Genomic DNA, 23,706 nt, shown 5'->3' on the forward strand with positions numbered 1-23,706 from the left:
GCATCGTGCCTATACATAAGTGAGGAGATTCTACTTACTTCTCGACTACACTTACTACTTCTGCTGCCCTATCTTCAAGCAGCATTTTTGCACTTTGCTATTTTTAGACGCAACTGAGGCGTCAGCTTTTTGACGCGACTGCAATGTCGTCTGCCTGACCTATCAACGCTACTGCGGTGTCTTCTGCACGGCTGTCCTGACCCCCTGGTTCCACTTTGAACATGGCAATACCTTCACCACCTTTCTTGTCATGCCCAGGAGTACTGGCTATTAATTGGCTTAAATGGCGATGCGTTTTCCAGGCTTCCGTCGACGACGCCGCCAAGACCGCTACGCCGGACCACAAGAAAGCGCTTCTGCTCAACACACTGGGGGCAGAAGGCATCAGTAGCTACTGCAGCCTCGTCGAAGAAGAGACGCAGGCTAGAACCGACGTGGGGACAAGTGACTCCGAGGCACCAGACGTATACAAATCAGTGCTTCAAGTGTTAGACAAGCCCTTTCATGAAGAAGAAAATTAATATTATAGCCGCATACATTTCAAATGCAGAGTGCAGAGTTCTCCTGAGCCAACTACCAAATACATTCGAGATGTCCAACTGCTCGCCAAATCTTGCAAGTTTGGCACCACTACCGTCATCATGATGCAAAATCAAATCCTTTGTGGCTTGCAGTCGCATCAACTTCACCGCCAGTTCATGCAACTCTGCGAGAATTTTACCACCAAGAAGGCAATGGAGGTTGCTCAGAAAAAGGAATGCACCGATAAAATAATGCAGCAGCTCGGCGTTCTACAAGTAGACGCAGTTTCACAGCGTCGGCAGCCACAAGATGACGGACACGACCAGCCTTGTCCACGGCAATACTTTCAAGATGGTGGCCTTTCCCATCCGGTTCCAGTGTCTCCTTCCCCGCCCGGCTTCACTTCACGATGGCAGCCAACAGACCGGCGTTCCCCCCTGACCAGGTAGCGATAGCGGACGCCGAGAGCGAGGAGGTCAGCCTCCTCGTCAGGAAAGGAGGCAACCAGGCACCTTCGCGCCGTCGGCTTGACCTGGCGGCTGTTTTTGCTGTGGCTCGTCAGATCACTGGGCGAATTTTCTGGGTTGTCCTGCTCCTCACAAATATTTCCAGACATGTGGAAAAAAGAGACATTTCTTCCAACTGTGCCGTTCACCAGAAGATAGAGCGAGAACTGCCACCGAACTGGAAACTCAAGATGGTGCCATTACAAATACGTTGACTGTCCTCAATGTCGAAGACAGTGTCAATGCCCTGTCACTTATGCGCCTTCCCATTCAAGTTAATGATGTGACCCTCCCCTTGATGATCGACACCGGGGCAGTCGTCTCTCTCGGGAATGTTCGGGACTACGAGACGTACTTATATCCGCCTACTTCGATCACATTTAATCATCCAGAACTACTCTGAGCAAGTGGTGACGAACTTGGGATTTTTCTCCACAACCGTCAAGTTCGTCAATGAGTCGGCTGTGGTAAACTTCTATGTCACGGAACGCGGTTCATCACTTCTGGGACTTGACGCTATTAAGGCATTGAGACTCATCATCATCGGTGAAACGCTGTCCTGTGCACAGATCACTCCGTCTGCAGTTCCGCCCAATGCGTCGTTGGAATTCAGTCATCTCTTCACACCGGACTTGGGTCTGGTAAAAGGCAACGTGCATCAGGTGACTCGACGACCGGATGTGAAACCTGTGGCATCCAAGCTGCGTCGACTTCCATTACTGCTCCGCCAGAAAGTGGCAGACGAGCTTTTTTGTTTGGAGACTTCCAGAGTCATCGAAAGAGTCAACGCTTCTGACTGGGTGTCACCAATGGTGGTGGTAAAGAAGAAGGTCGAGTCCATTTGACTGTGCGTGGACCTCCGTGAGCCGGACAAGGCCATTGTGGTGGACACTTTTCCCCTTCCCCACATCGAGGAACTGCTTCACCAGTTATCAGGTGCTAATTGTTTTTCTAAACTTGATCTTGCTTCCGCGTATCACAAGGTTGAGTTGGCGGAAGAGAGCAGAGATTTAACTACATTTATCACTCATGAAGGGCTATTTCGTTTTCGCAGAGTGTGTTTCAGGCTGGCATCTGCCTCTTCTGTTTTCCAGAAAATGATGTCTTAGGTGTTGAAAGGTTATCAGGATGATATTTTGGTCTGGGATAAAGAACAAGCGGAACACGATGCAAACTTGAAAACTGCCTTAAGCCGGATTGATGCTACCGTTATGAAACTGAACCAGAAATGTGTTTTCACTGCGAACGAAATGCATTTTCTTGGTCATTGTATTAATGCCCAAGGGTTATCCCCACTGGAATCAAAAGTACATGCTATTTGCAATGCTCCTCCCACTGATAGACACTGCAGTCATTTCTTGGTCTAGCAGGCTATTATGCAAAGTTTGTACCACATTATGCTGATGTTGTTGAACCACTGCGCCATTACTCCGGCAAGGCTAGACCTTCGAATGATCTGAAGAAGCTCATGCTAGTTTCAATAACACAAAAGCTCCTTGCAAATAACCCGGTAATTCACATATTTGATGAAAGCCTTCCTATCACAATTACTACTTCTGATAGCGCGACCCTGTGTGTGACGTCATCATGGTCTTGGAAGAACCACGATTCCGTGCTGCGTTATAACACCTCTCAGGCCTATATATTCCTGCGTGCTGTTGAATAAACGTTCTTCATTCGTCGTCCACGTCTGGCGTCAGTCATATCATCTGGCGACGAGGCACTTCGGCCATGCGCGGAGCTAGCTCGGAGCTAGCTCGGCACTGCGGAAGCAGCGTTCTATGCGGAAAGACCAGCCAGAGCAGCCAGCATGTTCATCAAAAGTTGACTAATACCCCTGTCACACGGACACTGTAAAGGTACTTTGAACTAATGCTCCATTACTCTAAGGACAAATGCGCGCTGCCACACGGACGCGCCAAAGGACACCTAGCTCAAAGGAGCTTCGAAGCAAGGCAGCTCGAGTTCGTCCTTTGAGGCTTCAAGGGAGTACTCTCTCTCCCAGTGAGTTAACAGCATAAATAAATTAAGAAAAGAAACGTTCAATTTTCATTTTATAATTTCACTTCATAAGATCAGTGGTGTTTTAAAATATAAGATCATTTCTTTTGTGGCAGTCTCACCACACTATACTCTCGTTCCAGATATACGAGCGTCACCGTAGCCACGGTAAATATGCCGCCATGTCGGCCATGTTGTTTGTTTGTAGCGAGTAGCGACGGAGAGCAGCTCGTCACATCTGCGGTGCTGTTGCCACTAGACTCAGGTCGCCACTGCTCGCCCACGATTATCGCACGGCGAGACTGCACTGCTCGTTTTTTTATACAGTTTCGTGCTTGTTGTGTGTGTGTGTGTGTGTGTGTGTGTGTGTGTGTGTGTGTGTGTGTGTGTGTGTGTGTGTGTGTGTGTGTGTGTGTGTGTGTGTGTGTGTGTGTGTGTGTGTGTGTGTGTGTGTGTGTGTGTGTGTGTGTGTGTGTGTGTGTGTGTGTGTGTGTGTGTGTGTGTGTGTGTGTGTGTGTGTGTGTGTGTGTGTGTGTGTGTGTGTGTGTGTGTGTGTGTGTGTGTGTGTGTGTGTGTGTGTGTGTGTGTGTGTGTGTGTGTGTGTGTGTGTGTGTGTGTGTGTGTGTGTGTGTGTGTGTGTGTGTGTGTGTGTGTGTGTGTGTGTGTGTGTGTGTGTGTGTGTGTGTGTGTGTGTGTGTGTGTGTGTGTGTGTGTGTGTGTGTGTGTGTGTGTGTGTGTGTGTGTGTGTGTGTGTGTGTGTGTGTGTGTGTGTGTGTGTGTGTGTGTGTGTGTGTGTGTGTGTGTGTGTGTGTGTGTGTGTGTGTGTGTGTGTGTGTGTGTGTGTGTGTGTGTGTGTGTGTGTGTGTGTGTGTGTGTGTGTGTGTGTGTGTGTGTGTGTGTGTGTGTGTGTGTGTGTGTGTGTGTGTGTGTGTGTGTGTGTGTGTGTGTGTGTGTGTGTGTGTGTGTGTGTGTGTGTGTGTGTGTGTGTGTGTGTGTGTGTGTGTGTGTGTGTGTGTGTGTGTGTGTGTGTGTGTGTGTGTGTGTGTGTGTGTGTGTGTGTGTGTGTGTGTGTGTGTGTGTGTGTGTGTGTGTCGACAAAATGAGTGGCGGTGAGCCTGCGGCGTCTGGCAGTGCAAAACCGATAAAACCAACGCCTTGCATATAGCCAGTGCTATAAGCAAGCCGTTATTCGCTAAGAGACGCCGCCTTATTTCACGCACATTTCGCCTTGATAGCGCAAGGTCCACGGACGACGACAAAACCACACTCATTGCAAGCGGAATTTCAAATTTTCTCTGGTCGTCGCGTGGATCGTCACTCATTTTGATGGAGACCGCCGAACACAAGGCACACCAGAAAAACGTAACCACAAAAACAACGATCGCAGGGGCAAAAGAACCAAGGGGAACAACCGAAGAACGAAGCTGTGCCTGAGCCAGACTGAGCGAGTTGCGCTCAGTGTGGCAGAGCACTGTGATGATATGCTCTGTACTTGGAAAATCATGTCATTATTACAGCTAAAATTGCGTTGCTTTAACATAATACGGTTATAAAACTAAGTTACCAAAAAAATATGATATTTCTGTATTTACATGTGCAGTGAGGTTTGCAATTTTAATAACGCTTTTCGCCGATGAGGGCGCTAACAACTTCTTGCGAAGGTCGTTCCGCGACCGTGTAGCACGGACGAACTCCCTTGAAGTAGTGCTCCTTTGGAAGCGTAAAGGAGCATTAGTTCAAAGTGCCTTTAGAGTGCCCGTGTGACAGGGGTATAAGCTGTACATGTTCAAGGAGCACGACAGCGAACGGAGGCGTCGACTGAAGTCCAGCAGGAGTACTGACGGAGGGAAGTACTACTACGGACGCAATGTGTGACGAGTACTGTAAAATGCCTTCTTACGGGAAGATAGGGGGGTTTGATGCAAAACCTCCAGAACTTCGAATCATACGTGGAACGTTTTGAACTTTTTGTCGGCGTGAACAAAATCGCTGAGGGAAAAAAGACTATTTTTGACTGTTATTGGCACAGAAACTTATGAGGTGCTGAAAAATCTGAGTGTTCCGAAAGCGCCCGCCGAACAAATGTATGCTGAGGTAAAGCGGTTGCTTCAAACCCATTACTGCCCGAAAAGCTCTGTGATTGCCGAACGTTGCAAGTTCAATTGCCGCGTACAACTAGATCATGAAGGTGTGGAAGAGTTTATTGTTGAACTAAAACACTAGGGCAGGAAGTGCGACTTTGGAACATTCTTGCAAGATGCGTTCTGGGACAGATTGGTTGCAGGCTTCTGGAATGAGGAAAGCCAGCGCGCATTGTTCGCTGCAGAGAACTTAACGTTTGAGGGGGCATGCTTCGACAAGTTCCACACAGTGACTGGAAAACGCCAGTTGTAGTGGTGCAGAAGAAAGATGGTAGCCTGCGGTTATGCAGAGATTATAAAGTTACGGTAAACCCAGTGTTGAAAACCAAACACTACCCGCTACCAAGATCAGAGGACTTGTAGAGGACTAGCAGGTGGAAAGATATTTTGTGTGCTCGACCTTCTTGCTGCATACCAGCAAGTGCCGCGCGCTCCAGAAGACAGACCACTTTTGACCATCAACACTAGTTTGGGGCTTTTTAAATTTCAACGCCTTCCGTACAGTGCGGCGAGCGCTCCAGCCATTTTCCAAGCCCTAATGGATGAAGTGTTGAAAGGCATTCCGAGAGTTCACTGCTACATTGATGACGTCATTGTGGCAGGGTCGGACATGGATGACTGTCAAAAGATGCTTGAGCGTGTCTTGCAGAGATTGTGTGCCTGCAACATCACACTGAAAGTCGACAAGTGTCGTTTCTTCCAAGACTCGGTGACTTATTTGGGTCACAAAGTGACTGCGGAGGGCATTTACCCTATGGACGCCAAAATAAAGGCAATTCTGGAAGCGCCTGAGCTAAGTTCAGTTTCCGAACTGAAGGCGTATCTGGGGATGTTGCATTTTTATTCAAAATTTTTAGATAATGTGTCCACTGTAGCACAGCCGCTTTACCAGCTTCTAAAAAAAGATCAAGAGTGGCCATGGTCTAAAGAATGCAGCGACTCGTTCCGATCCACCAAAAAGTTGCTGACAAGCAGCAAAGTTAACCTTTTATGATGTCAATAAGCCTATCGGTATGCTTTGCGATGCCTTATATTATAGCCTGGGCACTGTTATTTTTCATGAGATGCCATACGGCAGCGAACGTCCCACAGCTTTTGCCTCTCGAACGCTGACAGCTGCGGAAAGGAAGTACCCGCAATGTGAGCGCGAAGCCTTGGCTTTAGTTTTTGGGTTGAAGAAATTCCATCGATATTTATACGGCCGGGAATTTACACTTTACACCGACCATTAGCCATTGCTGGGAATCCTTGGCCAGGACAAACCAACGCCTACTTTGGCCACAGTGCGCATGCAGCGTTGGGCCATGATGCTTGTTGCCTACAGTTATCGGCTTAAGTACCGCAAAGGCAAGAACCTGGAAGTAGCGGACGCGCTCTCCAGACTAGCACAGGCTGAGAAGGAAACTGATGTCGCAGAGGAATGCTTGGCAGTGTTCGAGAGCCTGCCGTTATATGCTGCGAATGTTGGTAAGGCCACAAAGCAGAACTTGACTGAGTCGTGTATCTGAATATACACTGAATGGTTGGCCAAACCAATACCCTGAAGAAATGAACGCATATCACGTGCGCCATTATGAATTGTCCCTTGAGCAAGGATGCCTAACATGGGGTAATCGGGTAGTAATACCGGATCAGTTGAGAGAACACGTGTTAAACTTGCTTCATGACGAACATCCTGGCAGCACTCGCATGAAAATGCTAGCCAGAAGCTTTGTATGGTGGCCGGGTATGGATCAAGCCATCAAGATGTACGTCAGGAAATGCAAAATCTGCCAGGCAGTCCAACCAGCTGCCCAACCCGTGCCACTCTATCCGTGGAGCTACCCGTCAAAGTGTTGGGCACGAGTTCACGTTGATTCTTTTTCTAAATGGGTGGAAGTTTGGCCGATGTACTCAACGTCTACCACGAAGACGGTTGATAGACTAAGGAATGCCTTTGCAGCCTACGGGCTGCGAGAAACGTTAGTCAGCGACAACGGGCCTCAGTTCACGTCTGTTGAGTTCTCGGACTTCTTGGAGCGCAATGGTGTGAAGCATGTCTGTACCCTGCCATATCACCCCGCACCCAATGGTGCGGCGGAGCGCACTGTGCAGACAATAAAATGGGCGCTGTTAAAGCAAGTCATGGAGCGTGATGTCACTCGTGTGTGGTCGCTTCAGGAGTGTTTACAATTTTCTTATCGCCTACAGAAATACACCAAGCAGCGCGACGTGGCAAACACCGGCACAATCAAGCAAAAATAAGCGTGATGTGTCTTGTGATGCCGATCGCGTGTTTCGCGAAGGTGATCGTGTGCATGTGAAGAAGGTGCGAGGGGAACATGCCTCTTAAGAGGCAGGTATGGTTCACCAAGTTGTGAGTGCTGTGATGTACGTTGCAGAAGTGCACGGGCAACTTCGATTCACCCACGCCGACCATCTACGCCTGCACCATGCTGATCCAGCAGCAGCCCCAGAGCGACCAGTTGCAACAGAACCATCACATGGTCGGCCTCCACTCAGCGGTCCGTTGCCTAATGAAAGGGCCCAATCAGCACGAGTGCCAGAAGAAGAGTCCGACCACTCTTCAACCTCCTCTAGTGGATGACGTAGTGCCGACCTCTGCTAGTGCAGACCTGACACCACAGCAAAGCCCAGGGCAGCTGCAAGCGTCAGAGCCAACGCCACCTATGGGGGAAGAACCAATCCTTCACAGAAGCAATCGTTTGTGCAAGCAACCGGACTGGTTCAGACACGAGAACTTTAAGTAGAGCCTGTGGGGGGGGGGGGGCGTGACACAGTGTGTGACGTCATTGCGGTCTTGGAAGAACCATGATTCCGTGCTGCGTCATCACACCTCTCAGGCCTATATATTCCGGCGTGCTGTTGAACAAACATTCTTCGTTCATTGTCCACGTCTGGTATCAGTCGCATTTAAAGATGGTGTGATCGACTCATATTATAATTTCACTGTACAATATTGCAAATATTGCAAAGGATCAAGCAATGTCATAGCGGATGCCTTGTTCAGGTTACCTCTTCAGCTTCCTGCAGCTGAACAGCTGGAGGAGGAAACCATCTCCCTAGTGACTCCATGCATCAGTAAAGCTGACTTGCAAGTAGCTACCTCACAGTGCACTTCTTTGCAGCAGGTCACCAAGTTCATTGCTGATGGATGGCCCATAAAGACTATGCCTTCTGAATTAGTACCGTATTTGCAGTTAAGGATGAATTCTCTTACGTGGCAGGTCTGGTTTTTCGTGATGAACGCATGACTATCCCAGAATCCTTAAGAAACAAGCTCATACAGCTTGCTCATGAAAATCATCCAGGGATAGTTCGAATTAAACAGCAACATAGAGAAAGGTATTGGTGGCCTTGTTTAGACAAACACGTGGAAAATGCAGTCCGAAATTGTTACATTTGTCAGGCCGCCGACAAGTCGGCCAAACCGATCTTTGCTCCGCTCCAATCAGTTCCTCTTCCTGAATCCGCACGGAAAAAGTTAGGTATGGGCATAGCCGGTCCTTTGACTCATGCTCCACTTGACTGCGGATTTGCAATTACATTAGTTGATTATTATTCCAAGTGGCCTGAAGTCTGTTTCACTCGCGAGGTGACTTCTGATGCTGTTACACCTTTTCTCTCAGCAATTTTCAGCCGAGAGGGTTTCCCCCCAATCGATCGTAATGGACAGTGGTCCACAGTTTAAATCTCAGCAGTTTTATATCTTCCTTACAGAACGAGGAATTAAATATCTATGTTCACCTAACCATTATCCACAAGCTAATGGGCAGGTAGAGCGGTTCAACAGGGCGCTCAAGGAGCAAATTCATCTGGCACAGCTCGAGCAACGCCCATTGAAGAAAGCCATTACACAATACTTAGGTACGTACAGGATGACAGCACAGGTGACTACAGGGTTATCTCCACAGGGTTATCTCAACAACCTCGCTCCTCCATTGATATAACTGACCTTCAACTAGCTCCTTCAAACCCCTATTGCAGTCCTCCTGTTGTAAGAACTAGGGTGTTCCGTAGACAGCAGTATGTGAAACAACACGTGGATGTAAAGAGGGGAGCAAAGCCTCCATGCATACAAATTGGGAATAGAGTAAGGGTACACATTCCAGATAAACGTCTTAAGTACTGAGGTCCTTTTACAGTACTGTCCAAGGTATCACATAATGCATTTAAGCTGAGTGATATAAATATTTGGAATGCTTCCAGATTAGTCCTTGTGCATGCAGAGAGCAACAATTATGGTAACCAAAACACACAGTCCTCCGACAATGCTCCTTTGTTACAGCAAAGCTCTCAGTCCTTTTCACATGAGATTCCTACCATGGTAGCTATCCCCATTCCCGCAGTAAGATAGTCTTCAGCCGGAAAGAAAGATGATCAGGTATGCATTCAAATTCTGACTGACGTGCCCAATCAAAATGCTACGCACTAACAGCACCAATTCCTGAGCGCTTCATAAGATCTGAGGATTGTATTCAGGCGCCAGTTCTACATCCGGCTGCGATGCCCAGCCAACATGAAGATCTTCTTTCACCTGATAGGCGTGTAACAACCTAATGGTTCAATACAGGCACCTTCACAGCGCATGAATGACGTGCTGTCCCCATGCTTTCTCTGAAACACCTAACGCTCATGTCTCTGAGCCTTCGTGCTAACATGCAGTTCTTCACAAGTCTTCGCTCCCTGCTGTGCCTGAGGGGCGCGCCACTGAATCTTCGGACTCGTCTGAATCTTGTTCTTCGTCTTCAAAGTCGCCTGAGGAGCGCTTCAGTGAGCTGGGAAGCTCAGATGTCAAGCCGCTATCTCCGCCCCCAGTATTGCCTGGTGGGTGCTTAACTGAGCAGCAAAGTTCAAAAGCAACTTCGCAGCCATTGCTGGCACCTATAGAGGGTACACACCTTCATGTACTGCAGTTGCCTTGGCAGTCAAAAAGGCGGCGCCAGAAACACGCCACCTAAAGAATTTTGTTCCATAATTATGTGCCATGTGTTCATACTTTTCATGTGTTCATATTACTTGCATTTCCATGTGCCACACCTAGACAGGTGTTCAGATATGTTGTGGGCTGGCAGTCCACTATGTACATTTTTTTGTTTTACTGAAAGCTCTATTTTGTGCTTTTTGTTCCACAAGGGGGGGAATATTTCAGACATAACTTCACCAGCGAAAGCACGAGACACCAAGAGAAGAAGAACACAGGAAAGGTCCTGTGTTCTTCTTCTCCTGGTGTCTCGTGCTTTCGCGGGGGGTGAGAGCTGGCAACTACAATGTCAAAGGAATGTATATCATTAATAGATGTATAAGGATGTTGCTTACCCGACCTCCTGTTAAAAAAAAAACATACTATTGTATAACTTATTCCATTAACAAATGTATAAGGTTGCTACTTCCACAATTATTTTCAAAAAAGAGGGGGATGATGTTATATCGTGGTTTAAGTTTTGAGACCAAAGATTGCTCGCCTCAGGGGGTGCTGTATTATCGGTGCTGAGTCTATTTAAGGCGCCGTGCTCTGAATAAAGGGGGCTCTCAACAGCGGTCCGCGTCTGCGTCCGTGTCTCTCTCTCTCTTAAGGCCGCCGTCCCGGCTTGCCTCAACGTGCTTCGGCGTGGCGTTCGTGGCGGCCACGCCGAAACAACACCAGCCAACTAAAAGACATTAACCAGGCAATTTTCAGAAGCAGAAGGCTATGAAGAAGGGCTTCTGACTTACCGGCTGGGGTGGGGGGTGCACGCCAAGAATGGCGGCCGGGTCTTCCCATACGCATAACATTCTTGGGGCAAAGCCATTCCCGGGCGTGTGCCGCGAGAGGTGGTGAGAGCGTGTGTTTGCTCTGTTCACTTTGCTGCCCGGGAACCAGAGATCCAGCAGCAGGGCACGATGGATCTTCCCATGCGTGTGCAGCAGGAAGCGACAAGAACGTGCGGCCACAGCCGCTCGCGACGCTCGCCGGATCCCGAAGAGTCCCACCGGCTCCATAGAATTCCGCGTAGCCGTCAAGGTGGCACTTCCACTGCCGCGTCCGCTTCCCCCATGAGGGAGCTTACCCCTTCGGGCAAAGCCATTCCCGGGCGTGTGGCGTGGGAGGTGGCGAGAGCGTGTGTTTGCTCTGTTCACTTTGCTGCCCGGGAACCAGAGATCCAGCGGCAGGGCACGATGGATCTTCCCATGCGTGTGCAGCAGGAAGCGACAAGAACGTGCGGCCACAGCCGCTCGCGACGCTCGCCGGATCCCGAAGAGTCCCACCGGCTCCATGGAATTCCGCGTAGCCGTCAAGGTGGTACTTCCACTGCTGCGCACGCTTCCCCCATGAGGGAGCTTACCCCTTTGCCCAGTCAGTGCTGTCCCGACGCATGATGGTAGGGAAAACGGCTTCCACATCCCTCCCTCTTTAAACTACATCTCAGTTTCCTTGCAGCACTATAGAAGATAGAGATCTCCTCAGTCAATCAGGAGAATGTATTGAACGTGTTCCTGCACACCTCGTCGTCTGCTCGCAGCATACACAGATAAAGTAAGAAACGCTGTCTACATACCATAAAGATATGCACGCGTAAATACTCTAAGCACAAGTATTTTGCGGGACATTACACCATTTGACATTCACACATAGTTCAGTATATATGCAAACGGAGATGCAATGGAAAGCTCAGCCTTGTGGTGCCATCTGGTTTTAGAACATGAACCATATTAGTCAACAAACCGACTTTTTCTTTAGGCCCAGAAACGGCAGAATCATCACTCTAAATAAAAAAATAAAGCAAATTTGTCTCATACGTTTGTTATAAGCGAGATGAGATAAAACCTAAGACCGGTACCTCATTTATTGCCAGTGAACGTACTGAAAACAGCAACAATATAGACAATGCCCGAAGCAAGGGCTCCAGCTTTGAAGAACGCCACAATTTTGGGAACGATATCTTAGCGTACGCTAGAACAGTGGCAAGAGCGACACACGCTGAACTCTGCAAATAGCGTACAAACTGTAAGCATACCGTTACGCTCGATTTGAAATAGTGTTTGGCACATGTACACTATGAAGCACGCTATTTTTTTAGCATATGCTATTCCATGCCCATTTTATACTGGCACTACACTCTGCAGCGTCAGAACATTGCCTCTGCACCCATCGCAGCTTTGGCTGTGCTGCAAGGAACTACTGCGATGGAGTTAGATGTTAGCCTACGGATGATGGACGACTTCTCCATCGATGTCATCGACGAAGTGTACACGAGCATTGCTATTATAGTGTACAGTACACAACAGCTGCGATAACTACAGGGCAGCTCCTACAGGCGGGGCCATCAGGATGAGCAGTAAGGTCACAGGGCAGCCGTCGTTGTCCAGCAACAGGTCCCCAAAGTCAGCCTGCCAGTGGGGCGTTCGCGCTGACGTGCCTTTGTTGGAAGGCAGGGGGGTGGCCTCCCCTCTCATGGCTGCTGAAAACTGCTGTGCCCAAGACTGCAATTTATGACGACTCATGGCCATAGGGTAGCAGGCAGGAATGTAGACAATGACAGCAGGTCAGGGTGGCTTCACTAGAGCTCTGCATATCATTCCTATGATTTGAACGAAAACATGCTCGACGGAAGTCCATCTGGTTGGGTTCTTGAGATAGTTTAGAGAAAACTGACTCCAAGCAATACTTTTAACTTTACCCAACGTTTAGGGACCAACTCTGTCCCTTCCTCAGGGGTAAAGTTAAAAATATTGCAATACAGGAAAGGATCTGTTCAAAGAGACAAGTACATTGACAAGGGATCAGTTGTTTCATCCATTTGGAAGAAAACGGCCGAAACATTCACTCAACTATTCACTGTAAACTGTCTTGAGGTGCGACTTCATCAGACTTGTCCTGTTGGGGTGGTTTTGTCCAGTTCACTTAGAAATGAAATCACTGAATGATCCAGCTTGTGAAAGGGAATGTTAGTTGTCGCTCTTTTCTAGATCATACCATCCTTTGCCGTGATGATTCAGATACTTCATACAGTATCCACATCTCATCATGCGTCTGTCTTAGGTTCCAATACGTTCGTTTTCCCATTCTTTCAATCGTGCTTGCTGAGATGCCATAGCAACCTCTGTCTTGCACATGCAAGTGCAGAAGCAAATCCTTTCAAAATGAAGCCCTCATTCAAGCAAAAAGACGGGAGAACGGGTTCAACGTGCTTCACTTCCAGGGCACACTTTACACTAATTAAGGTAGCTGCTGTGCCTGTCTATAGAGTGTCATTCACCACAAGCCAGAGTTGCCACAGGAGGGAGCAGGAAGGAAAAACAAGATTTTGAGAGTTGGCAAACTGATGCAAGTGTAAAACTGCATCAGTCTGCTGTAAACAAGCTGCCCGATACTGTCAACCATCTCTAGGTCACTTTCACAAGCTCCGCGCCATCTTCTAGATTGAGGCAGATGACTGTATTTGGCGACAAGCGAATGATCAGAAAAAGATACTAATTTGTTTCTTCCAGTGTTACCCTGAGGGTACAGGTTGCCTCAAGAATCGCGCTTCTGCAGCAGCAAGCACGCATGGCTCGCGCACTCTAAAAGTGTTCAGCATTGGCGAGATGAGCTCCTCGCTTCCTTCTGATACAAATATATTACCCGTGGCTTAAAAGTGCTTTGGTATACTAGTGTCTGTAACGACACATTTCAGAGAAAATCTGGACAACCAGGACAATCTAATTTTTCGGGACACGCAGTGTAAAGCCGGGAGGATTCGGGACAAGAAAGCTAAACAGAATGAAGTGCAAATAGCTTGGTAGGTGTCCACTAGTACCTAGAGTTATGATCGGGACACTTCAAAATCGGAACGACCCGAAAATCTCAGCTCTAGTCATTACACAGAAAGGGGTGAAGTTACCTTATGTGGCAGTCTTTGGCTACCAAAACCACACTTGGCCCCTGGTACCAAGGGCAGCAGGAAAACGCACAAAGCTTCCATCATACAATAAGGAACAACTTTCTGTGGCTATGCAGCAGGGGCTATGAGCTCACACAACCGTACTGTTCTCACAAGTCAACAGCACAGCACTGCTCTGGAAGCTGACAGCTCATACTCCTAGCTTACACTGCATAATCACAGGAAGCCTTTGAGTAAAGTACTGGCCTGCATAAGAAACATGCAGTTTTAAGAAAGTAGCACATTTGAAAGTAAAGCAGGTCAGAAAAAAAAAACATGGCCACATCAGGACACTAGAGAAACAACCACAAATGACACGTATTAAAGGCCCTTATATGGGTGCTAATGTATTCTCCTACTGCCCAGGTCAAAATTGCTAAAAGAGAAAGTGAATAATGTGTTAAACAATATATGCATGCAAAGTGCTAGTGACCCTAATATGTGAAGAGGCCTTTCATTATAATAACTACTCCATGCTTCAACCCTTCAATGACTAATAATGACAGTCAATAAAAGTGATCATGTTTATTAACTAAAACGCTATGACACATCTGTCTCTTTCGTGCCAGTTAACAAGTTAAGTACACACTGCAGAAAACCAAACTTTTGGGGAAAAAAAGAACACTTACCTTGAAAACAGAGCTCCCGAAGTCGTTTCATGTCAATCTGTTCAGACTCCAGGAGCCGCTGCAAATCATGGACCCTGAAAGCATATTTACAGATGCTGAGAGACTACTAACGTGACACGTCACGTCACCTGCAACACAAGGGTACTTGAAATTTTTGATCCCGTTAGTAAAATAACCAGATGTCGAGAAGGCAGTCAAATTGCAGCACCAATGGTAAAAGTAAAAATATGTAGGTCTCAGACCTTCATTGCAACCATGGGTTTTGTGATACAAATCATTTTGAGACTATGGCCAAGGTAGCCTAATGTATAACATCAAGCAGTTTCATTTAAAATTAAAACACAGTTTCACCCCCCCCCACAGGATGGGCATTGTGCCACAGCTACTTAATGCCAAGCAACTGACCACAGCATGACTAAAGGAAATGGATATCATAGCAGCATGCAGTGAAGGCCACAACAAAGACAAAAGCTGGCCAAAGCACAAGTAACAACTTCCCACCGCCATTCCTTGTAAAACAGCACGAACTACGATGGACAAGAACAAGAAGGACACGGGACAGCAAGGTTTCACCCTTGAAAGAAGTCGAGACGAAGAAGCAAGCCGTTGCTCTTCTCAACCGCCTGGGCCTTGAACGGCTGTGCACATAGGTCGACAAGTGCAAGGAATTTCACCTGGAGATATTTGTCAGAGCAAAAACCCATAAGGTGGACGTCCATTTGGGGCTACTGTCTCAGGGAGGAGCACGTGGCAACAGCAAGTGTCATTTTTTTGCAATGACACCTTTCATCCCTGACAGCGCTCGTCCAGTGTCCTTGCTCTTGTCCGTCGTAGTTCACGCTGTTTTACAGGAATGCATCTGTAGCAACTCGCCCAACTGAGCATTCTGCTTCGCCCTTCTAATTCCATCAACTCCAAATGAGACTAGCATATGAAAGAGGCAAACCAGAGAGGCAGCCACACAAGAAAAACCTTTATTATAGCTTGGAAACAAGAAACTAACATGCGGAGTAAAAAAAAGATTGCCAACTTGGCACAAATCTTCGCAAGGTCACGAGAGAAATGTAATGATCATGTAAAAGACATTAAAGGCATTTATGATGGAGATTAGAAGCAGGGTGGAGAAATGAGCAGTTCTCAATAATGCAGTTTGAGACATTGGTCACAAGCTCGAGCAGCAAACAAGAAAAGAAATACCTGGAGATGTCTTGTGAGAAGGAATTAACTGACTCCAGGATGACGACTGTCACCCAGTTTGCCATTCCTAGACTTCCAACGCCTACTACAAACTGCTCTGCTAGCAATCACATGGCAATAGAATCACGTTCACATGTTCATGGTTGACACCTCGGCCATAGCTGGTGTGGTCATCATGTCCTTTTATTTCTGGCACAACTACTGGTCCTCCCACAAACACTGCGGACAAATTTTTACTTATTAGGCAGGTGCACTATGACTCAAGTATTACACAAATCATTTTGACAGCAGCTTTCTCATCACAACATGAGCACGATTTCAAATCAATTTTTATATTATCTGCTTCACTTCCCCTTGTTTTTACACCCACTTACCTCTCACCTTTAGATAGTAAGTGGCCGTCAGGCGGTAGTATCGATATTCTGGTGCATACATATCATGAGTGCACGCGTTTTCTGCACTGTGGTTTACACTTTTTTTTTAATTCACATGCACCCTGCCAGGATTGCAAAACACGCACACAAACACACATTGTGTGCTTGATGCTTAGCTGATGTAAGCTAACCTAAATAGGCTTGTTCCTACAATTTATGCATTACAACGCCTCTTACAGCCTCACGTGCAGCTTTGGGACGTTAAACCCTCCATGCCATACCATACCATCTTTACAATGACATGAAGGTCAGACGCTGCATTTTTATGAATACATTTTGTTCTTTTAGCACTTTTTTCCGATTGCTCTGGGTGGAACACACTTTGACAATGAACCTGCATACAGATGGCTTGTGACACCCCATGCCATGATGGGCCATACCACAGATCATAGCTTCCACAGTGCAGGCCAGAGCAGGTGCCGATAAGCAGATAGAAAAATGTGCAGCTTCCCGCCGTACTTCTGGACTCAACCATGGCAGCCGCTATGACATCAACGCAACCTATGTATACATTTCACAAATTTGGCTGGTTTAGTTTTTTTTTCATCTGAGCCCCATTCTTTTACCCACCCTGTGTTCGTGTAATAGCATGAAAGTCCATAAGTACCTTTGACAAGCCTGTTTGCATCATGTACTATCTCACTCAATATGAGCTGCAACGCACAAGCTGTGGCAGGAGCTCAGTTCACAAAGCATCTATGGTGCTGAAAATTTATTTATTTAGCCATCAATGCAAAGAAAGGGTACAGTGAATGGTTGTGCAAGCTGGATGCTCTATGTGAAGGTGCACCGATTTAATATAAAGCAAAAAAAACTATGTTTACCCCCTTTGGTTGCATTGCAAGTAATACTAGTGCAATAGTACATTTGCATGCCAGTTTTCTTGTTGTGCTTTTCTTCACTTATGCATGTACATCCTTCCAATTTTAATACAAAAGCACAAGCGTCGACCAGAGTCGGTAAGCACTGTATCACTGAGCACAGCGGCAAAATGTACGAGAATACACACGTGCACGCAATGAACCCTCCAGTGCAAGCGTCCTCTGCTAGGTTGTTCCAGAAAATGGACTCAACCCCCATTTCTATGAGCGCCGTATAGTCTCTTTTTTTCTATGAATGGTCAAACAAAAAGCCACATGGTAGCAACGACACATGATTGCATTATTTGGCTTCACACTGGAAGGAAGGCGGTGCCTTTTCCAATCTCTTCCCATGCAGAGAACAGAGAATGCTATAACGGACTCAAGAGCAAGTGGAGTTGGGTAGAGGGCAGACCAGGGTTGCCAGGTTTGGCTACTCTGAGCCAAACTGGCTACTTTTGGAAGCTCTTGGCTGCAAAAATTTCAGCTTGATTTCCTGGTTACTTTTGAAATCTGAACCAGACCCAAAAAATTGAATAATTTCTCTCTTTCCACCAATAGAGCACACTGAATACTCCAGCATGCCATCTACGAACACCATTATCCTGTTGTACCCGCCCTGCTGTCGAAAAATTACATGCAATCATGCCCTTGACGAAACTTGATGAAATACTTCTTGCTCGTGTGTTCAATAAATGTTCACCGGACCTGTCCTTGCTGGTGAAACTCCAAAATCGCCTCCTCCGTTATGCAATCCTACAACAGAACTAGCAATAAAGCATGCTGCATCGCCATTCACTCAAAAATAACTCAGCAATGTAAGGAAGTTTCTTGCTACTCGGTAAGTATGCCTTGATTCCTCCGTACACTATTGGTCCAAAGCGCGTTGAGCAATGATCTATGGCACAAGCCAGCCTAACAAACCAGTTGTGTAGCGGTGGGAACAAGAGCGTTGGTTAATATTTTTCTGGCATTGTGCACTGGCGCCCTTGAAAACTAAAAGGCTTTGAAAGGTGATAACAAAAGCTCTCCTTATTTTACAGAGATGAAGAACTTCAGGACAGCCATAAGTGCCCCAGTGCGCAGCTGAAAAGCATTGACCAAGGCTGTCAATGCCTTGAAAGCCTAAATTGACAAGGTCGGAATTGACAATTCTGACACCTTGAATATTGCCCCTTGGCAAAAAGCCAGTTTTTACAATTGAAAGCAGCAAAACCAAAGTGATCACAGGAGAAAAGAAAGCAAAAGCAATATGTGTATCAAATCATATCCTTATTTACAGAGCACTGAACAAATTTCATGCAAAAAAGCAGCACCATGCATGTGGGGGTTCAAATTACTATGACTGTCGAACACAGTCTTTTTGCTCTGGCGAGGACATAACATCTTCTGGTTACTTTTCAACTCTCTTCATAAATGCCTCAAGCATTTCCGTGCTTCTGTCCAGTAGTCTTAATTTATTACTCCATCAGCAATCCTCTTACCCTTTCAAGTAACTGACAAGCAGGGTGGACGTTCATGGCTACTTTGCACCAAATTGGCCCCTTTACAACCTCATCTGGCAATGAAAACTACAGGTTGGCTCCTTGGCTAATTTCTGGCTACTTTTAGCTTTCATTCTGGCAAGTTTACTAGCCATTTCTTTTAATCACACCATCCCCGTCAGTGGGGATGGTGCATATCATAGGCCCCCTATACATGGCTAGGGTATGTAGAGAGCTTACACGTGTGCACGGCAAGACTCCAAAAAAAGGTGACATTTCAGAGAGATTTCACTAGACCAAGCAGCAGTGAGAGAACGCTGCTTCCAGTTCTTGAAGCAAAGGTGATACAACTCCTAAAGCAGCTTCCAAATGACTTGTATGTACTTCAGAGGCATGCCATCAACCCGGATGACATAGAGCGAAGAGCTGTGAAGGCATACTAAACTGCTGCTGCTTTTTTGGATGTTACTGGATCAAGCTGGAGCCAGACATAAAGCAGCCGTAAATAATTAACATTCACTTGATCACACGTTTGAGTTTATGACACGCAGCGGCATTGTACAATGACATTTGCGCCAAATGCCCTTTTTACCATACCTGGCGCAAGGTACACTGAAAATTTCGGCACTTCAAGTTTCTAATGCTGATGCTAAGCGCGTGTTCTCTTGTGTAAACTTGACAAAAAACAGATGCGCAAGAAAATGAAGCTGGACTCGTTAAAGGCAATTCCACGAATCAAGTTCGGTCTCAGTCTTCAAGGCAAAACAGCTTTAAGATCCTACTGAGTTGTTGGCTAAAATGTGACCAAATTACTCTTGCAGGATCACTATCTACACGTACTGAGCATTTAATAATTCACTTATTTGCAACATACTTTTAGCTTGAAGACCAAGCAAAAGTGGCAAAATTTTGTGCAGATTCAAAATTTCAAAAATTTGTGCATTGATTAGAAATACTATTATTTACTGCTCTTTAATAGCAACTATATTCATTATTATTTCTATTCTATTTGGGTACAAATCTGGTGTGGCTACTTTTAGCTTGAGTTTTGGCTCCTTTTAAAATGTGCCCAACGGCAACCCTGCTCACAGACACACCCCAATCCTACAATTCAAGTGTAAATTTCTGATAACGTTTCGGCTTCAGATGACGTTTTTTGCGGTTCCCTGGTGCCATTTTTGGCTACTTTTGAGATCTTGGCTGCAGGTTGGCTACCTTTACGATTTTCATGGCTATTTCTTGAGCTTAGGACCAGGTGAAGGTCACTTCCATTGGACTGTTCACTGCGTGCACACGCGTATTCTCGTACATTTCGCCACTGTGCTCCATGACACAGTGCTTATAGACTTGGCAGTCGATGCTCACATATTCATGTTAAAAAAAACTGAAAGGGTGCACCTATATGACAGTCAACCTATTCAACCATTTTTCACACATCGCTAGTAAGCAATGTTACACAAACGCTCACACCGGACATGTCAGCCGGAAGGGAACCATGGCATGATTTGAATGAAAAAAAGCACCTTGGCCAGACTATGCTTAATGCTGTCTACATGCCAGTGTTCACCTCTAATACTGCCACACTACAGTGTTTTGAATAGAGAACATGCCCCCCCCCCCCCCCCTCGCCCCCTAGTTTTGTGCTCATTGTACCACTTGTCCAGTGTGTCGTGTCCACTTGAGTAAAGTAATATGCACGAGTTCAGCGGTAGTTTGCAGGTACTCGCTATGCATTGAGCAAAAGGGTTGAAATGCGGGCCAGTTGGTTCATAGTAACTTGAAAAAAACCAGTCACAAAAGACAAGGGACAAGAGAAGGAGTGTACACGCCACAACGACTGGACTGTCAACTTTTTTTTTTTTTTACAGTCCAGTCGTTGTGGCGTGTACACTCCTTCTCTTGTCCCTTGTCTTTTGTGACTGGTTTTTTTCAAGTTGCATTGAGCAACACAGGCAGCCAGGACAACAAAGTCGAGCAACAAAGGAAAGGGCAGCGATCCAACACGACGCGATCCAACAGTAAATCTTGATTTGGATTCAGAGGTTTAGCCCTGGGGGCTAAGCGAACCGACAAGGATTGCTGCGAAACTGACCACAATAATTATCGCAACACCATACATGCACTTCATGGCATAAAAACCACTTTCGAAGCTGGAAAAACAAAAGGCGGTTGACTGACCCGCCACGAGAAAAGCGCGCGCGCCTTATGGGGGCGTCCACTACGACTGCGACGACGCCCCCCCAGTTTATCTCAACTTCACAGTCTCGGATGCTGCGATACAAGATACAACTGGAGCAGAGTTTTTCTCTGCTCAGTTTACATGCCTTGTCCGGTACGTGGACATGTCTTCGCACGGCGCCCGATGTTAGTCACATCGCCGGCTCACTCGCACACGGGCCCACCGCAGTCGTCACAGATTTACGTGTCCGCTCCGCTAGCACTACAGCTTGCAGGCGTCCACCGGCGCAGGCACGCGATGCCCGCTGCAGCCACACATTTTATCAACACTCACGCGTGGACACCTGCCCAGCCGGCTGATAGTCGCTGCGTTCGCTGTTGTAGTCTCACATCGTCGGCCGGCCGATGACCATGATAATGATGATGATCAGAGGCCAGCCATTTGTATCGCAAACACAAAAGCTCCGGAAGAGTAAAAAAAACTATATATATATATATATATATATATATATATATATATATATATATATATATATATATATATATATATATATATATATATATATATATATATATATATATATATATATATATATATATATATATATATATATATACAGTATTGTGCGTTTTTATCGCTGACATTTTCAAAAATTTCCCCGCCTCTACCGCTGGCTCGTTTGCGGTGAAACTGCACACAGAGCTTGCGTATTATGGTAACTTTTGTATCGTAGCAAGTTTGACAATGGTACTTACTTAGTTCAGGCGCACATGATGCGAAAACGTAAGCGTCTACGAGAGATCGGCGAGCCAAAACCCGCAGACGACGCTTTTTCGCTAAAAACCGGCAGTGGCGCCATCTGTTTTCGGCAGCGGAAAGCGTCAGGACTAGGCCGCCGAGGCGAGCGTTGCAAGGAGCGCGGGCAAATGATGAGATACGCCTGGAATTGGTTTGTTTTTCAGTGCTATAATTTGAAAATACTTAAGATGAAGCAAATGCCGAACGGCATATTCAAAGGGCCTGCGCTCCTTGCAACGCTCGCCTCGGCGGCCTAGTCGGGACGCTTTCTGCTGCCGAAAACAGATGGCGCAACGGCCGGTTCTCAGCGAAAAAGCGTCGTCTGCGGGATTTGGCTCGCCGATCTCTCGTAGACGCTTACGTTTTCGCATCATGTGCGCCTGAACTAAGTAAGTACCATTGTCAAACTTGCTACGATGCAAAAGTTACCATAATACGCAAGCTCTGTGTGCAGTTTCACCGCAAACGAGCCAGCGGTTGAGGCGGGGAAATTTTTGAAAGTGTCAGCGATAAAAACGCAAAATACTGTATATATATTAGCAGACAAGGTAAAGGGAATGCGGGGCTCGTTTGACAAACATATTAAGGAAGCCAACAGTCACCGAAACCAAGATGCATAGGGGAATGTTTTTAGTTTTTTTTTTTAATTTGTAGTGCCACTCAATCGGTTTAAAGAAAATTGCTTATAAAGCAGCAGAAAAAACAACCATGCCACCGGTGGGATCCGAAGGCGTTTGTCACCCGCGAGTTGTCGAGTGAGGGGGGGCATAGCCTCCTCTATTTTAGGATAGATGGATGGATGGATACGGATGAACCCTTTAAATCGGGCGGTGGCTCAAGCCACCTAGCCGTGCCTTGTGAAATTTTACTCCTGGCTTGCTTTTAGCCACCAATCGTATAACCTTCGCTTGGTAACTTCTAACCTCTTAAAATCCACTTTCCCTTCACTATCCCTAAACCCCGATGCCTTGGGTAAGTCAGCCCCGCTGCTTTCCACTGTAGGGTGAAGCCCATTACAGAAAAGTATCAGCTGTTCAGCCGTCTCCTCCCCCTCTCCGCAACTAACGCACAACGTGTCTATCTCGTGGTGCCTGACTATATACAAGCGTTTCGGTGCAGGTGGGCTGGAAACGCTGATTGGTCAAACAAAATGTGACGTCACGCCTAAAACGTCACGTGACGTCATGGTCACGTGACTTTTAATGACGTCGTGTCCGGTTGGGAAGAGACATATTTTCCCTAGGTTTTTCTCGGAATTCCCCACGTTTTTGACAGCGCGCGCGGGTTCAAAAAGCGCACCCGATGCGCCGCGCTTTCACACACTGCATGCGCGTTTCTATATTTTTATTATATATGATATCCTTGAACTGCTGGTGTATTATTTTAGTGCGCTCGAACGGCGCGCTTCGTTGTGCATTTATTATAATCGCCACTGCCTGGCGGATCCGATACAGCTTTTGCAGACCTGAGAGGTTAAACACGTACTATCCATGCAAAGCCACGCAAATGCGCCTACAGGTGACCACGCCCGTCTATCAGCGCTCCGTCGAGTGCCTGCATTTACAATCGAGTGCTGTAGGACTATGAACCTGACCTAGAGCATACATATTATAATTTTTCCTTGTATTCTACATTCTCTACATGCAGGAGACTACACTCATAGCTTTCGTTAGTGCAGAAATTTCGTACAACCGTGTCAAAATTTGGCGGTCCGGTTTTTTTCTGCACGACGTTTTGGAGGAGAAAAGCATTGGGTCTTTGAAGGACGACAGTCTATATAAACTCTTATTCACTGTGTCGTCGTACCTATCGTAATTAATGACGACATATAAAGGCTTTTGATACAACTCTCGTGATTTAAAACAAAACTGTTCGTTAGCACTAACCCGCGAAAAAATATTGCGCGCAATCATTCGCCACAGCCCGTTGCTGCGTAATTTTTGTTTTGTGCGGATTTTCTTTTATAATATGACAGCTGCACGCGATAGCTTATATATATAGTTGCGCAGGCGACCACTGCAGGTACCAGTAAACACGTACCTCGTTTAGAAT

At 46.6% G+C, this 23,706-nt stretch overlaps 1 protein-coding gene across 5 annotated transcripts in view; it reads right to left on the reverse strand.

Moving 5' to 3' along the window:
• The window catches only part of LOC144112053 (TBC1 domain family member 13), a 288,796-nt gene extending 267,559 nt beyond the window's left edge, over window positions 1-21,237 (reverse strand). The window contains exons 1-2 of one of the 5 annotated variants that reach the window (XM_077645129.1): window positions 21,002-21,237; window positions 14,703-14,776 (exon numbers count right to left, since the gene is read on the reverse strand). In XM_077645129.1, the coding sequence (XP_077501255.1) occupies window positions 14,703-14,776; window positions 21,002-21,021 (94 nt within the window). In that variant the 5' untranslated portion in view covers window positions 21,022-21,237. The remainder of the gene's footprint in view (window positions 1-14,702; window positions 14,777-21,001) is intronic. The other 4 variants (XM_077645126.1, XM_077645131.1, XM_077645127.1 and 1 more) reach the window with 4 other exon arrangements.
• Between the last annotated feature and the right edge of the window lie 2,469 nt (window positions 21,238-23,706).

The sequence above is a fragment of the Amblyomma americanum genome, unplaced genomic scaffold, assembly GCF_052857255.1.
Source record: "Amblyomma americanum isolate KBUSLIRL-KWMA unplaced genomic scaffold, ASM5285725v1 scaffold_37, whole genome shotgun sequence".
Classification (NCBI taxonomy): domain Eukaryota; kingdom Metazoa; phylum Arthropoda; class Arachnida; order Ixodida; family Ixodidae; genus Amblyomma; species Amblyomma americanum.